At 42.8% G+C, this 17407-nt stretch overlaps 1 protein-coding gene across 1 annotated transcript; it reads left to right on the top strand.

Moving 5' to 3' along the window:
• The first annotated feature begins 3740 nt into the window (after positions 1-3740).
• lactbl1b (lactamase, beta-like 1b) lies at positions 3741-16835 on the top strand. Its single transcript, XM_028406830.1, has 7 exons — positions 3741-3800; positions 7379-7580; positions 9850-9956; positions 10787-10944; positions 13933-14180; positions 15538-15643; positions 15857-16835. The coding sequence occupies exons 1-7, from the start codon at positions 3741-3743 to the stop codon at positions 16833-16835; spliced, it is 1860 nt and encodes a 619-aa protein (XP_028262631.1).
• The last annotated feature ends 572 nt before the right edge of the window (positions 16836-17407 follow it).

Here is a 17407-nt window from a genome sequence, read left to right as displayed (position 1 = left end):
CGGAAGTTACGTCACACAAGTGAAGGCTCCCTCCACCGGGAAAAAATATTGATTTATACATTTCTAGACAAATTTGTCCTAAAAATGAAATGATGTGTAAAATGTGTGCGTTGTGTTGATCTGAGCTGTTAAAGTCCTCTGAAGGATTCTGGTAATTAACGGCCCAGTGGGAGGGGCTAAAGGATATAATGGACTCCTCAGGAGCTGAGAGGGTCAGTGTTGATGTGATGTCCTGAGTTACAACGTGGGTACCTGTCTCAGTTTGGTCCAGTGAGGGCAGCCCTGTGACACAGCCTGAACTACTTGTAAATATTTGTAAAAATGTTTTCTTTTTTCCCTTTGGGATTTGTTGGCAATAAATTTGAAGCCAGCCCCTAGTGGCCATGGAGGGAACTACAATTAAACTCGAGACTTTGTTTGTTTAGCCCTGGAGGTTGCCACTTGGTCCAAATCCCCTGCTATAAGCAGCGAGCAAACAGTTTAAGGCCTGGCAAAATGGAATTGAGCTTGTAATCTGTCAAGTCTTACTTGACATGTAAACTGCACTTCATCTCCCAGAATGCACTGGACTCATTGAGACCTCATTCTCAGTGTCTGTACTTGTAACTTACATGTTTCTTTTGAGTGTATTCAACACTCTACTGCTGATGTGTGGCTCAAAGCTTCACAACTGTTGTGCAGCTCCTGGCTGCTGCAGACAGGAGCCCCCAGCTGTCTGTCCTGGCTGTGGAGGCCTCTTCCTCCCACACAGGCCTGATGCCTGCCTGTAGATCTGAGGCAGGTGTTAGGTTAAGGTAAAGTTTCACATATTATATAAAAATATACAAATTTCCATTTTTTTATTGCAGACCCTCATTTAAGGGCTGCAATCTGTCAGTGAACTCTGTTTCCAGCTGTAAGCAAATGGCTTTTTACTTTGTAGCCTGAACTTCCAAAAACCACATGTCAAACAAAAAAAAAGGACACACACACACACACACACAGAGTCACACACTGAAAGGCCACCTATTTTTGTGCCGTGGCAGATGTGTCCGTTGGCTGTGATGGTTAATCCAGAATACTGGGTTTGATACAAGCAGGATTTAGCCATAACCATGATACCAACATCTGTCAGGATCCCTGCTCGAGCTCCCAGACCCAGACGGGGACGAAAGAGGAATATATTTGTCCTGCCGCTGTGATCAAGAGGAAGTAAGAGGCGGTTAATAGTTACAGAACCGGAGGTAAGTGTTTGAGGAATGAATACATGTAGAATGTTTCATGGCCTAGAAAAAGAGGCGCCTGCTTCTCTGCGGCTTATGTAACATGTTTTCCCGCAGCCTGGATTCTGAATGCTTTGTGCATGTGGCGCATCACTTCATGTACCAATGTTCTGTGTGTTTTTATCAGCTCGTGAATATGATCATTTCTGAACAGGTGATGGACTTGTTTGCATTTTCAAAAGACTGACTCTAATTTAGAACCTCAGCAATTATGACTGCAGATTATTGTCCCACCTAAGCAAGTGACAAATATAGACTGCATGAAATGATGTTGAATTTAGCCCCTAATTCTATATTGAAATAATTATTAGTAATTCTTCTAGCTCTCATGATCAGCACACTGCTCACATCGGTGGATAATCGCTGCTAACAGGTTCATTTTACAAATAAAGCCATGATTTATTCAGCTTTTCTGAGTGACTAGATGTCATTTGGTCTAATGAGAGGACTAACACACACACACACACACACACACACTGCAATTGTTTGTGACCTTTTTTCACACTACAAACACTTATAAATCCTCTGCATTATACAGTGTTGGCCAACGTCCTCACTTTCGAAATAATCCCATAAAATGATCCTCACACAAAAATGTGTTATTCAATATTTGAATTGTTTTAATATATATATATTTATTATTACAGGCATTCATTGCTTTCAGCAGGCGTATCACCATAAAACGCTGAGCACACATGGTGTGCCGTGTGACTGGCATTAAAACTAAGAGAAATCAAACAGTGAATGTAACGAGTTTAGATTGACGAAATGAAATTTTAATGATCCTTGAAAAGAAATTGGGTCATTGCAGCAGCGAGCAGCACAAAGAACAAAGAAAAGCCGAACACAAAGACAATTAAACATTTCATTAAACAAACGGATTCTCAGGACATATGTCGTCCCAGAAAACTTACACTTATCATGAAAACTCAGATGGATGCACAGGTCCACTAATACTTTCACTTCTGAAATGTCAACCAGACTTCGGAAACTTACAGCTGTAAAGCTCATTTTTAGCCACCTTGCTGACATGGCTTTGATCCTTAGGGTGGATTGACAGCAGCTGAGCCGGCATCATCAATGTTGTTCTTCATGACCTAATAGCTTACTTGGTGGTCTGGTTTGTGTGCTCAGTGCTACTTTTAATTAGCCAGCTAACAAGCTAAACTAAGGTGGTAAACATATCTAATGCTAAGTAGCATGTAAGCATGCATGCATGCTGATGTTAGCATGTAACTAAAACACAAACCGCTGTCAACCTGTTTTAATCAACATTAATATCAACATTAACATATTGTCATTGTATCAGTTGTGTCACACAAAGTTTGTATCATTCAGTTTTTATCTTGTTTACTGCTTATTATTGTTTTTTTATTTGTTGCTGTTTAAGTTGCTGAAATGTTCGGCACATTCAGCCGCCTTTATAAGCAGCGGCTCATTCTCAGCTCATTACCCTCGGCTCACTAAATAAGCACTGAAGTGCCAGCTCAGGTTTTAGCATAGTGTAGAATATCTGATGGAGTTTTAAATTAGTTTTGTGACCAATAAATGTTAGGTAAATTATTTTTTTTCTCTTGTGCAGTGGGATTAAAAGCAAACATGCATAATCCAGTGTACCTCTCATAGACTGACTGCAGCTCATTGTGACCTGCTGTGTCCTGCTCTCGTGCTTTGGAGCAAAATCCAGCACTGCATGGAGCCCACGGTTCCACAGTGATTCCTGTGCTTTATACAAGTCTGTGTCATTACTGCTATATTAATGAAAACAATAAGATTAAGATTAAGATTAAGACTATTAATTTGCAGATTTAGCATACAATCACTGCTGGGTGAGGTTAGGCATTAAAAGCAGGATAACGAGTCGGGTGAAGATCATCTTAAAACACATAAATGACTTTCAAGGTGCAACAGAGCAGAAGTGTTTAAGGTAGCAGCCATTATTCATATGTGAATATCCTCATAGTCTCAGTGGGATTTAGAAACAGAGGTGCATGTGGGCTCTCTTGCAACAAATGATCTCTTCAGCTCATCTGTAATTTAAATACTTCCTTTCCTGCCAAAATGTGTTCCACTGACTGATATCCTCTTCAAAGGCCCAGCCCGGCAGCCTTGTAACATCTTTCTGCTCTGTGCACAGCAGCAAAAGGTCATCTGACATGTTGCAGGTCTTGGTCTCTTTCTTCACCAGTGACATCTTTTCATGTCTGTCTGTCGACCGTTCACCATCACTGGCTTGTTGATTTAGACTTGTTGCTGGGTGCAGTTTTCTCATCCGGACTGAAATGTTTCATACAAAAAAGAGAGAGAGTACACAACCTACCTGAAAAATATTCATTACAAGGTGTTTATGGTGACTCATAGAACACCACAGGATGCTTCATAAATCTGGTTCTAACAGTCACAGATGTTGTGTAGAAGCAATAACAGCCTGTTGTTGTTTTGACTTGTTTTTCATGTAACAGCTGGTGCGGTGCAACCATGGGCAAGGCCGGGAGTAAAGTTCTCAGAGAAGCTTCGGTGGATGGGGTTCAAGCACAGGTACCGCTCAGCAGCCCCCCTCCCACAATATGAGCTACACAAACTCCTGCATGCACACACTTACATAAAGACATGCCGGGATTACTGAGGAGCAAAACTGTGTGTTAAAGTCAAAGTACGCATTAAACTGCTCCAGTGTGTGTGTGTGTGTGTGTGTGTGTGTGTGTGTAGCAGCGGGCCAGCTGCTGTGCTCTCCTGCTGTCACAGGTTATGCAACAGGATCAGTCTCAGCTTGCTTTCACACTTTGCTTTTCCACATCACATCCTCACACCTATAATCATCACAAATATCCATGTATTATATGTTGCACAACTATTTCAGCCATTAATATCTAGTGATTAAGCAGACGGAAGAAATCAGTGTTACAGGATGTATTTAGTGGGTCAATCTGTTTCCTCTTTTAGAGGATGGTTTATATCTGCCCACTTGAACAATTGTTTCTCAGGTTCATGTCATAGTGTGATAGTAACTCATATAAAATTCACATATAGATAAAATAACTGTCTGTTTGATGGTCCCCCTATTTAAATACTTGACCTACCATACCTATAGCTCCCCTCCAGTTCAAATCACAAGCACAATTATTCTTCATGTACAGGTGTTTACAGGCACAGCTGGGGGCACGCGTTGCCATGCCAACACACCAACATGGTGTAAGAACTAAAATAAATGTAAAAAATAAGATTCTCAAACTCTTCTCACACACATTAGGTTAATTGCTGACTTGTAATGTAATCCATGTAAATTATGAACTACATAAACTGAATGTCACATCATTAGCCTTCAAATGAGCTAATTAGCTTACAAGATAGTTACAAACGTGATATGAATTATTATTATCGGCATTACAAACCTCATTGGCCCCTTAATTCAAGGGGAGGCTAACATAACTTCCAACTCTATATCCATAAAAAAGCAGGTCTTATGTAGGGAAGGGGGAAGCAGTGGCCTGCAGCCTCCAGTCTCCCTAAATACCCGCAGCACCCAAACAGGCAAAGAAGGGGAGAGACGAGACAAAACACACAGGAGGTCCGGGTGGAGCCCTCGGGCCAACACATTAACGGCATCGTGCTATAAGATCCCGGCTCTGCCTGAAATCACCCCTCGCTCTCTATGCTGCCTGAATGTGAAGTGAGCTATGTAGCCCGCTTAACAAACTGCTACACTGGAAAGACTGACAGCTAATTGATTTTCTAGGTGTTCAAGTAGGTTTGGTACATAGTTAGTCAGTCCAACCAGGCAACAGTAACAGTAACAGTAACAGAGGCAGGTCCAGATCGAAAGCTCATTCAAAAGTCAAGTTCCCAGGCTAAGGTATCAGAAGGGCTAGGCCAGGGGTCGGCAACCTGCGGCTCCGGAGCTGCATGAGGCTCTTTCATCCCAAAAATAATAATAATGTGAATAAATAATGGCCGTTTAATTTAAATGTATTTTATTTTATTCATTTAGTTTTTTCATAGTAATAGTTGTTTCTTTGGAGATTGAGATGCTCTCGTGACATTAAAATAAAACTTTACATTTTTGGTCAAAATATGTGTCACGGTCGTGTCCTGTGTGCAGCACCTGGGACACCGGACAAACTCGTGTTCGACAGCCTACATGGAATGACATTCCTGACACTTATATGAACATGGAAAAGTTTGCATTTAGAGTCTTGTCGATGTTTGGATCCTCATACTTGTGTGAGCTGGTGTTTTCCATCATGAACTGCATGAAAAAAGTAAACATCGCTCCAGCCTCACAGATCAGAGCTCAATCCTTTGTGAAAATCAAAGCGACGTCTTACAGCCCTTCCCTTCCAGAGCAGAACTCACATTAACGAGGTGTAAGAAATAATTACAGAAGCTGTTATTCTGAAAATACATATTTTTATATCGGACCCTGAACAACTTGTTTCATAATTCAGCTTGACTACTGTAGCCTACGGCATGGAGGAAATTAATGACGGCACACTGAAATCTAAATAACATATAAACTGGCATTTTTTGTTCAGATAAATATTTTATCTATCTATATTAGGCCTATATATAGATTAATATTACCTTCAATTTAGTGGCTAAATAGGTGTAGATTAGTAGTTAGGGGTTTGTGGCTCAGAGTGTGCTTTATTCAGTGGGAAACCCGCCCAAATGGCTCTTTTAATGATGAAGGTCGCCGACCCCTGGGCTAGGCTAAGGCAAAAAGCGAACAGAGCTATTCACAGGAATCAAGATGATAGAATTATCATGAAGAAAACACACAAGACAATGTGGTGGGGATGGCAGGGAAGACACAGACATTAAATACACGAGGAAAGGGAAGACAATGAGACACAGGTGGAGCACATTAGGGCGGGGCAGGCAATGAGCGGGAGGAGGAAGACACATGAGGAGGAAAAGACGAGACACCTGAAACGAGAGGGGAGTTAGTAACTACAAAATAAAACCAAAAACGAAACTTTTCAAAATAAAACCAAAAACAAAACTTATCAAAATAAAAACAAAAACAAAAACTTTTCAAAATAAAACCAAAAACAAAACTTTTCAAAATAAAACCAAAAATGAAACTTTTCAAAATAAAAACAAAAAATTCAATTCAAAATATAACCAAAGCAAAGGAGACCTGACAGTCATGGTGTAGATGATCATATCATCCAATGCTACAGCTACATAAGAAGATCAGCAGGCTTAGCAACCAGAGACATTAGACTTAAGTAAAAAAAAAAAAACTTAGACAGCCCTGGCACAATTAAAGAAAGCACTGTCACGCAACATGTCTATCTATCTATCTATCTATCTATCTATCTATCTATCTATCTATCTATCTATCTATCTATCTATCTATCTATCTATCTATCTTAAACTGTCTGTCTTCTCCCTGCTGACCCATATTTGCTGCCACCCACTGATTCTTCACTTTTCATCTGACGCTCTGGCTAAAAGGCGAACCCTCACACCCTCACACCTCGTCTCAGCTCGTGTCGGCTGAGTGGGTGCCATCTCTGTCAGCTCATGCGACTCACTGTTGAGTTCCACACGGCGAAGCTGGACTGAAGTGAATTGATTCACGGGGATTAGGGATTAAGATTTCCCTGGCCGCTTTGGTGGAGTAAATCTGGGGATTATGATGTCAACAGCCTGTGGCTGCAGGAGAGGAAATTGAATTGTAAAAGGGACGGGAGTGCTGATGGCCCAGGATTACAGCACAGTCAGTGAGAAATCAGAGATGGGAGACCATGTCTGTGTGTTTCTCCTGCTCAGGAACACATCCACGGGACACCATTTACTGCCTTCGGGGTGTAGGAAGTGCTTACATAGTAGAACCAACTGTAAGTAAACGTTGAGGATTTTGATAGAGCGATAAGAAGATTTCTGAGGCACTGCTAATCCCGCTCTGGCCTGTGAAGCATCAGGTGGTGAGTACCGCTAAGTGCAACAGGGATCACTTTTACAGTGAACCAGGTGACAGCGACATCTGACCTGTTTTACAACTGAACCCAACACAAGGCGAATACCCCGTCAAACACAAGAAGCTGTATGAGCTACACTGTACAAGCTAAGATTTAACACCATCACTGTTCATGTGTGTGTTTTTACAGCCACCTCCTGCTGCATCTACTCCCCCTGCTCCTGCTCCTGCTGCTGCTGCTGCTGCTCCTACTGTTAAATTCAAAGAACTCACTAAAACCAACAAGATGAAGGTGAAATGGACCCAGCTGGGTTTGGTCTTCTTCCTGGTTCTGTCAGTGGTGATGACAGGATGCTTCTTCTGGCAATACCAGCTGCCCAAAGTTCTGCCAGGTAGATTTCTTTTTCTGCTAAAACTCACCTCTGTCTGAGCAATACTGATTACAAATGCACATACCAGCAGACATATGAACATAAAAACACAGTTACTGTAAATGAGAAGTTTGAAGTGCAACCGAGAGGATGCTTTAGTCCAAGTTTGTGAGCACAGCTCTGACAGTCACAGAGTTATAGTGTCTGATGGTGGACAGCAGGATGGACTTCCTGTACCGTTCCTCAGAGCAGCAGGGCTGAAGGGGTCTTTTGCTGAAACTGCTTCTCATTTTTTCCACAGTGTTGTGGGGAGGGAGGGTCCATGATTGTCAGCAGTTTGGACCCTCACCACCTCCTTCAGGTTGGCAAGCTTAAAGCCAACAACACACCCCGCCTTTAAAATTTTTGTTAGTCCAGTCTGTTGGCATCCTTTGCTTTAAAGGTAGGGTAGGAGATTTTGAAAACTCAGTGAGAGTCAGCCAGATTTTGAAAGTAAACACACGCCCATTTCTCTCAGACCTCACCCCGAAGCCATGCCTCCCAACCAGTCTGTGACTTCGGCCATCATGCACGTACCTCTCTTGTGTGAGCAGAGCAGGTAGAGAGTGACAACCAGCCAATACTCCGCGCAGGTGCGCCTTGTAGGATTGGCTGATGTTTTTAGCGTTTTATAGCTTCCACAGATGATTAATATTCTTCTTTGTTACCGAACTAATCGGATTGTAAAGAGAAGTTACACTAATTTAACAAAAAGTGCATCAGAATGAAATCTCCTACCCTACCTTTAATGCCTGCTCCCCAGCATACCACAGCAAAGAAGGTGGTGCTCGCCATGACAGACTGGTAGAACATGTTGAGCATCCTGCTGCAGACACTGAAGGACCTGAGTCTCCTCAGGAAGTACAGTCTGCTCGTGGCCCTCATGTAAACAGCCTCACTGTTTGTAGACCACCATCCAGTTTGTCATAAAAATGATCTTTGTTTGAGTTTTTTGATTTTTTGTTTTTTTTACCCATGCATACCATATATTTATTTAGGGCTATATGAAATAATAAAACAACAATAATAATGCTACACTTAGACTACAGCGTGTGACTTGCATACAAATTAAGGAACATCTATTAATCTCTTGCAAATGAGCACACAGAGATGATTAAGCCTGTATTCTGGAGTTTTAACAGAAAGTCTGTGGCGATAATCCTGTATAGAAAATACACAGAAATCACGACAAGGTAATCTTTTATCGGAAGGGAGGAGAGACGATACATTTTTAATTTTAGTGAGAAAAAAAACTTTTTTGACTAAACAGAGGGTTTTGGTTGTTGGTCCGTCCAGTTATTGCTGACACCATAGCTGTTAGCATGCTGCTAAAACTCTGAACACTCCTTCTTATCTAAAGCTCAGTTCTTACACTGCAACAGCCATGATGGACAGATTATTTTCACATAATTAAGAGATACAGATCTGGTAATTAGGAGATAAAACAGCCTCTGATTGTATGATCTGTATCTTGTATTATGAGATAACACATTAGCTCACAGCGGTTGTGCTTGAAGGGTGTTTTTGGAAGCTATATTTGGGAGCAGCATCAGCACTTCACACGGTCAGTCTGTCAAAAATAAGTGCAGAAGACGTAGCATTTTGTTAAAGATAGCTGTGGACACTATGGACACATTTACCACATATGCAGTAAACCTGCATTTTTCTCAGTTTTCTGAGGTCAAAGTGGGAATTCTGACAGTGATCCTAATCCTCAACACAGACTCCAGTGGGCAGAAACTAATGTCACACTGACATGTCTTAATTCATGCTATTCACAGTTTGGACTGTTTATGTTGATGTTACCTGTCATTTAGTTCAGGTTTGTAGTATTAACTTATATTATTGCTGGGTGAGGGACGTCTCTCTGCAGACACTTATTTATATTCTCTGATATGCATTCATATGTCTTTTCAAACTCCACAAAATGAATGTTTCATGTATAGAGGCTCTTTAGAATGAAAAGGAAAACGACGGCCTGAGGCTACACTGAACCGTATAGAATGCAGAGCTCACTGCACGGCTCTTTTCATCAGCCAGTTGTAGATCATTCGTCCTGTCAGAGTGAATCCATAAGATCAAGGAGGTTCATCAGGAAGCTTAGGGAATTAATGAACCTCCGAGCTTGCCAATTTTCTGACATTATTCCAGCCTTTGTGCTGTCGATGCATTATTCTACCAAATATCAAGTAGGACTTACAATAGCCTGTCCCCCCTCTGATTTTTCTTTTTCCCATTATTCACCACACAGATGAGGCAATGGGTCGCAATTCCAATTCAGAGATGATGTGTCCCCGCTTCCCCGAGCCTCTCCCTCTGGAGCATCCAATCCCCAGTCTGAAAGAGGCTCTGGAAAAGGTGAGAGAAGTTTGTCATGCGCAGGCTTAAAACCTGCGGCTGCATTTTGCATCACTCAAGTGCGAGGAAATTTACAGGCTGTATGATAATCCTTCACAGCAAATGTTGTTTCAGCGGACAGAAGGAGATTAAAGATATAGGATGGAGGAAAGCATGTCTGTGATGTCTGTCAGAGCAAAAGGTTGAAAGCAGCACTTCAGCATCCACGAACGAATCAGAGGATGCAGTCAGTGCAGATAAGACATAAGAACAAGCAAGGAGCTGAGTGAATATCAAATCTAAAGAAAGTTTCCGGTTCTTTAAGCTTCTAAAGGCCAAAGAGTGAATGAGGTTTCTGAACAGTTGATAACAAGCAGTGAGACAGATTGTGCAAATATTTGACTCATGAGTGGCTCAAAAATTGACTGAATTCCAACAATAATTAAAGTTTACCCTCCCAAGTAATGGGACTGCATTCGTAAATCTTAGGCATTAATTAAAGTCATATTACCGTGAAGTTATATTGACATAAACAAAAGATTTATTTCATAGTAAATCTGCACCAGGTTTACTGCAAATAGCTAAATTTTCAGCCTCGGTGAAAGAAGAAGAAATGTTTTCATGTGTATTGTGCCTGAAGGAATTCACCATGTGTCCTTCAGAGGTGGTGCAAACATTCAGCCCATAGAATCACACAGAATAAGTCACCACCTCGTCTGACTGGTATGTTGCTGTAAAACTAATGCTACAGTTGCAACAAATGTGTGACCAACGTTTGTTTTTGCATCACAACCATCGTACTTTAACATTTATGCTGTCACCCTGTTTATTTGATTTTATTTGCCTTCTAGGTGGATGTTTTGCTTCGGCAGACCGTCAACCCCGTCAGCCTTCCTGCTCTGTCAGCCATCGTAATCTTAAATGACACCGTTTTGTGGACGGGCAACTTTGGAAAGAGGAATGGCAGCGACCCTCTGTCAGGACCGCCGAATGAGTACACCATCTACAGGTGAGGGCGGTGCCAGAAGCTGGTGGTGTAAGTTCAAACGGCAATAAACTAAAAACAGAAGTCTGGATGTATAAATATCATTCTGAACGTTAGGTCATTTTACTGATGAAAGTCTGGTGGTTTCTGCTGAGCTCATAAAGCCCGTACCTCTAAGGCGGGTTGGCACTAAAAAGTATTTACTGTAAGAAGTGACAAGTGTTTCTATCTAATCTGATTTGAATCTGAATAATGAGATCCATAAAAGTAATCATTTGATGTGAAAAAGTGACCGGTGGCTGCTGCCAAACCAAAGTAATAATTAAAAAAAGAGATTTAGAAGGTCTACAGCTTGCCTGTCTGAACTCTGCTGCACCTAACCCATCAAAATATTACATGACGTCCTCTCTGACTCCTGCTCTTTATAGTGTGCCTCAGGCGAGAGGCTTCAGAATCATGCCCAGTGCAGTCAATATATATAAAATAAGACACATAGGGCTGAGCTGCTGGCATCAGAATGACAGCTGCCCTGAATGGCTGGTGTGATTTGTAGTGGTAGTGCTGAATGGGAGTGTTTGTAATGTGTCAAACTATTTACATGTATGTTTGTTTGATGCTTCAACATGTCAGCCTGTCTGGGACTGCAGCCTGCAGCCTGGCCAGCCATCCTAATTCTTTTTTTGGGCTTGTACTGAGTGGAACTTGCTGTGAAGGGAAGGGATTCCAGACCCATTTAACTAAGAGAATGGTTATTGCTGGCCAGGCTCCTGCAACCTAGCAACACACAACCTGACTCAACCTGAATCAGGCATGTATCAGGCTGCACAGACAGGCCAGTTAAAGTGAATTAGCTAGCTGTTGCTAAAGTTTGAAGGCTGGACATGTTTCATTTTAAAAAGCCTAAAAATACACTAAGAAATTTAGCCAAGTTGGACAGAAGTTGCCTTTGGAAGTTATGCACTGAGCTAAATGCTAACATCTGTTCGATATGTAATCAAGGGTGCTAAAAACATCAATAGTTTGACCATTATGTGGCTAAATTGTCTAATTTCATGCAATTTGCCGACACAAGACCAGAGTCTTCTCACACCTGGTCTTTCCACTTAAAGGTAGGGTAGGAGATTTCATTCTGATGCACTTTTCGTTAAATTAGTGTAACTTCTCTTTACAGTCCAATTACTTGCAACTAGTTTCGCATTTAAACGAAGAATATGAATCATCTGTGGAAGCTATAAAACACTAAAAACATCAGCCAATCCTCCGGGTGGACCCTGCGCAGAGTATTGGCTGGTTGTCACTCTCTTCCTGCTCTGCGCGCACCAGAGAGGTACGTGCATGATGGCCGAAGTCACAGACCGCAGCTCGTCTTCAGGTAATGCGCGTCCATGTGATTGGGAGGCGTGGCTTCAGGGTGAGCTCCGAGAGAAAGGGGCATGTGTTTACTTTCAAAATCTGGCTGACTCTCACTGAGTTTTGAAAATCTCCTACCCTACCTTTAAATCTGACGATGACTTGATGCTGGAAACATAGATGAAAGAACTGAAATATCAGTGTCACCAGCTGATCCAGAACCTGCTGTAAATCAGACTGTGTGCTGTAGAGAATAACTGTGTTATGACTTTACACTGTAGAGGTGCACAAGAAGTGTAGTGTAGTAGTGAAAGCAGTTATGCTGCATGGTTTAGAGACTGTAGCAGTGAGGGAAAAACAAGAGGCAGAGCTGGAGGTAGAGTTGAAGATGTGGAGGATTTCTTTAGGAGTGTGAAGGATGGATGGGATTAGGAAGGAGCAGATCAGAGGGACAGCTCAGGTTGGCTGTTTTGGGGACAAAGTCAGAGAGGACTGAGATGGAGTGGACATGTGCAGAGGAGAGATAGTGGATATATTGGTAGAAGGATGCTGCCAGCCAAGAGGTCAAGAAGAAGGTCAAAGAGGAGATATATGGATGTGTTAAAAGAGGACATGAAGTTAGTTGGTGTGAGAGAAGAGGATGCTGAGGATGGAGTTAGGTGGAAACAGATGATTCACTGATGGGAACAGCCTAAAGAAGCAGCAGAAGAAGAATGACCATACACTGTATGATATAAGAAGAAGCTAAAAATAAATGGCAGTGGGAGCTGTGAGGGAGATCCCAGGGAGGGATGTCTCTTCAAATGTTTGCTAAATACAGCTGTGATAAATATTTATTTTGGAAATAGATGAGTTCTGGCAGGAATCAGGATAAAAAATTGGACGACTTGAATCATTTTTCCACTCAGAAAAATGACCTCTGGTCTGATAATTCAGTATTTCCCATCTGGCAGATGACACGGACTAAACTCAGAGTGGAACACTGTGCCAGAGTAAAACACTTTAAAAATCTTTAAAGCTGTTTCCTTTAGTGATTGAAAATGTTATTAAGTTGAAGGATTTAGAGTCACACTGGATGGAAGATAGACTGCTTAATCAATACAGCAGGAGCAGAGTTATACTTCAAGTCCCTGAGCAGAGACTCTTCACTTGTACTTTGAGAACACAGTATAGTGTTTGATCAGACCCTCAAACTCCTCTTTGTAAAGCGAACATTTTTTGTTTTTATTCTAGAGAGCCTTGATGGTGAGGGTTATTTTCTGCAGACTGAGTGCACAGTGTACAGAGATAGATAATAATTACAGTACTCCCACAAGTATGTTGAAAATCAATTCCAGATTTGATAAATGTTCTCACCTAATTGTCCTGTGTGATAACCCAGTTACTGTAAGGACATCTATCACGTGTATCATGACACCTAAATGTAGCTGAGCACTTTCTGTACCTGTAGTCTCTGAGAGTGACGCCCTGGCTGAGAAAAAAAACACACAATGCTGGAGTGCCTGGGGGGGGGGCGCCTTCATGTGTCACCCCTGGGTAAAGTTACTGTATTTAAATGTGAGCAAAGCACAGCAACACACAAAAAAATCTAACATAAAGTCATGGCGAAGAAGCTCTTCATGTATTTTTTCCCACAGAAATAATCCCTGCACTCTGTTTCAGAATTGCCAGCCTGTCCAAAATCTTCCCCACTCTGATGCTGTACAAGCTGTGGGAGGACGGGAAGATCGGTTCCCTGGACGACCCGCTGGAGAAATACGTTGAGAACTTCACCATTAAAAACCCTCTGGGGAAGTCACGAAACTCGGAGCTGAAATATGTGACGGACGGTCTCATATTTCTGGACAGCGGCGAGGTTCAGATCCGCTCCTCTTCCGTCACACTGCGGAGGATGGCCAGCCAGCTCTCAGGTACGAGGACACAGTGGATCACAGTGAGTGACAGCTCTAAACCTTCACTTTGACAGAGAGATCCACGTGCTGCCACCTGAGATAAAGCACCCTCATTTTATTACTCCACAATTCATGTGTTCATTAGACTAAACCCTTAGGAGCTAACGCTAAAACTCAGGTTTATAGTGCTGCTGCATGAGAAACAGCAAAGAACAGTCTGGGTGGAGAGCACTGAGACTGTATATGAACATCGATGACATGACAGTGAGGACAAAGTGAGGACAAAATATCTTGATTGCCCTCTGGTGGTTGGCTGAGGTATAGGTCATAAACCCCACCTACTCAAATAAAGTGCTCTAGAATTTTCCCAGAGATGGTTTATAGTTTTTCTAGCTATTGATCTGTGCTCAAATGCTCACATTCATATTTAATCAGTTATTGTTGGCTAAAAAGGAGGAGATATTGCCGTGATCAGCAGCCAATGGTGCAAGGCTACACCAAAAATTAAGGGAGGGGGTTTGACATGGAAGCTAACTGTTCACAAGCAAAAAATGGTGGGTTTAAATTGATCATTAATGTCATGCAAGGGATTCCCTTTGGAGGAGATGCCTCAGAGATTTGGTGTCTAAATGGGTTTAAATGTTCCACACTGACACATTTCCCTAAAGAAATTTCTCAATATATTTGGTTGTTTTGAAAAATGAAGCGGGAGATTGACAGACGGCTCGGTGCGGCCTCCGCAGTAATGCGGTCGCTGTACTGGTCTGTTGTGGTGAAGAAGGAGCTGAGCCGAAAGGTGAAGCACTCGATTTACCAGTCAATCTATGTTCCTACCCTCACCTATGGTCATGAGCTCTGGGTAATGACCGAAAGAATGAGATTGCGAATACAAGCGACCGAAATGAGTTTCCTTTGAAGGGTGGCTGGGCGCTCCCTTAGAAATAAGGTGAGAAGCCCGGTCACCCGAAAGGAGCTCAGAGTAGAGCACATCAGTCAGCTGAGGTGGCTCGGGCATCTGTTTCGGATGCCTCCTTGACGCCTCCCTGGTGAGGTGTTCCGGGCATGTCCCACTGGGAGGAGACCCCAGGGAAGACCCAGGAGGAGGTGGAGAGACTATGTCTCTCGGCTGGTCTGGGAACGCCTCGGGATTCCCCCAGAAGGGGAGGAAGTGTCCTGTGAGAGGGAAGTCTGGGTGTCCCTGCTTAGACTGCTGCCCCCCCGACCTGGCCTCGGATAAGCGGTTGAAAATGGATGGATGGATGGATTTGGTTGTTTTATAAATTCTTAAAAAATAGAAATACACTTAAGTGTCTTTTGCTAGTCTTATTTCTTATGTTTCTTTAAACTAACACTGTTGTACTGTTTGCTGAATCAGGCCTGCCAAGAAGACTTAGAGCCACAAATCTGCTGTGGAAAGGAAAAACACAATCTGCGATCAATCTGCTGCAGGACGATGTGCTGGTCGCAGATCCAGGCACCAAGTAAGATTTCATATCTGCATTCTAATGCTAATTAAGAGTAAGTGCATGAAAAACATCAGGTCTAATTAACATAAATCACCTCACGAGACGCTGCTATGATTGTACCTGAGGTGCTTCTATAATTAAACATCAACGATAAAATCAGGTTTTGTGCTTTTCTTTACATTTTAAATGACTCGTAAAATATATATACTTTCATTTGTGTCCTTTTAGATGTCACTACAGCAACCTCGCCTTCTCCCTGCTTGCTCATGTGATGGCTGAGCGCGTGGCCGGAGTTGAATACCAGCGATGGATCACAGACAACATCCTGGACCGGCTGGGGATGGAGGACACTGGCTTTGACCTCACGCCAGGTCTCCACACTCAGATGGCTGTAGGCGTGTACTCCAATGGGAAACCGGCTCCGCTCTATGACCTGGGCTGGTACCGGCCTTCCGGTCAGATGTTCTCCACGGCCGCAGACTTGGCCAAGCTCGCCATGATGCTGCTGGGTGCTTATCACCGCAAGCTCCTGGAGCCAGACTCCCTGAAGATCATGCTGACCCCACTCTTTAGGTGCGATAAGGACTACTTTGCCAACCGTACCGGGACGCCATGGGAGGTGAACGAGCTGATGGGCTATGAGGTGGTGCGTAAAGATGGTGATCTGGATGGCTACTCCGCCACCTTTTCCCTGGTTCCCAGGCTGAAGCTCAGCCTGGTGGTGCTCATGGCGGGCAGCCGTTCTCAGAACCAGGACGTGGTCACAAAAGCCTACAACTTCATTATCCCGGCAATAGAGAAGGCCTTCAGGGAGGCGAAGAAGGTCCTTGTTGCTCCTCCAAACCCGGAGCCTTACATCGGCTTTTTCACATACAGCAACATCACCTTCTATGAGATCAAAGCTGGGACAGACGGAGTTCTGATCATGCAGCAGTTTGGTCCTCAGATTGAAGAGCTGATCCCAGAGAAGTACAGGACGATAAAGCTCAACTACCTGGTTGATCGCGTCTTCAGAGTGGTCTTTGAGAAAGAGTACCCTTGCGTTTTGCGAGTTGGCACAGCTTCGGTGTCCCTGGAAGCCCAGGACGGCCAGCTATTTAACTTCTACATTTTTAACAAGCAGGGTTTGTCGCCTGGCTTTGATGCACCAGGACTGAACACGTACAATGTGGTCAGAATAGCACGCAGGCCAACGTTCTCCAGCTGAAACGCTGCAATGCTGTGACCTAGTGTCGTCCTTGAAAATGTGAGGGACTGCAAAGTGAGAGGAGGCTGCTGATATTGAAAAACTGAATTGAACACTTGGGATCATTCTGGGAGAGGAAGGCATTACACTCACCCAGCTGTATAATGTCTTCCACAGAAAAAGAATCAATCTCTGTGCTGAATGATGAATGTCCTCCTGGCGCTGGCCCTTCATTACGTCTCAGATCCAGACACTCACACTGTGGTCATACAGTGCTTGTGTTTGTTCCACCTTTCATTTAAATCGCTCTCACGTTGTTCTCTGGTTCTCATCAGGGAGAACAGCAGAGCAGGATCATTGTTATTGACACGCACAATTCTATATGAGTGCACGAAACCAATACATATTCATGGTCAGTGTGCAATTCATTCATTCAATTTAGATCCAAAAAAACATGAAAAATGCCTTGATATTCATGTTTTGTTTTTTTAAATGTTAAAAAAACTAATAACACCTACTACCTTGTTTGTGATTCTGAATTGAATATTGAATGAAGGAATCATACACGATCCATTCATTTTACGCAGGCGAAG

This window comes from Parambassis ranga, chromosome 5 (genome assembly GCF_900634625.1).
Source record: "Parambassis ranga chromosome 5, fParRan2.1, whole genome shotgun sequence".
Lineage (NCBI taxonomy): Eukaryota > Metazoa > Chordata > Actinopteri > Ambassidae > Parambassis > Parambassis ranga.
This window is presented reverse-complemented; position numbering and strand designations above follow the sequence as displayed.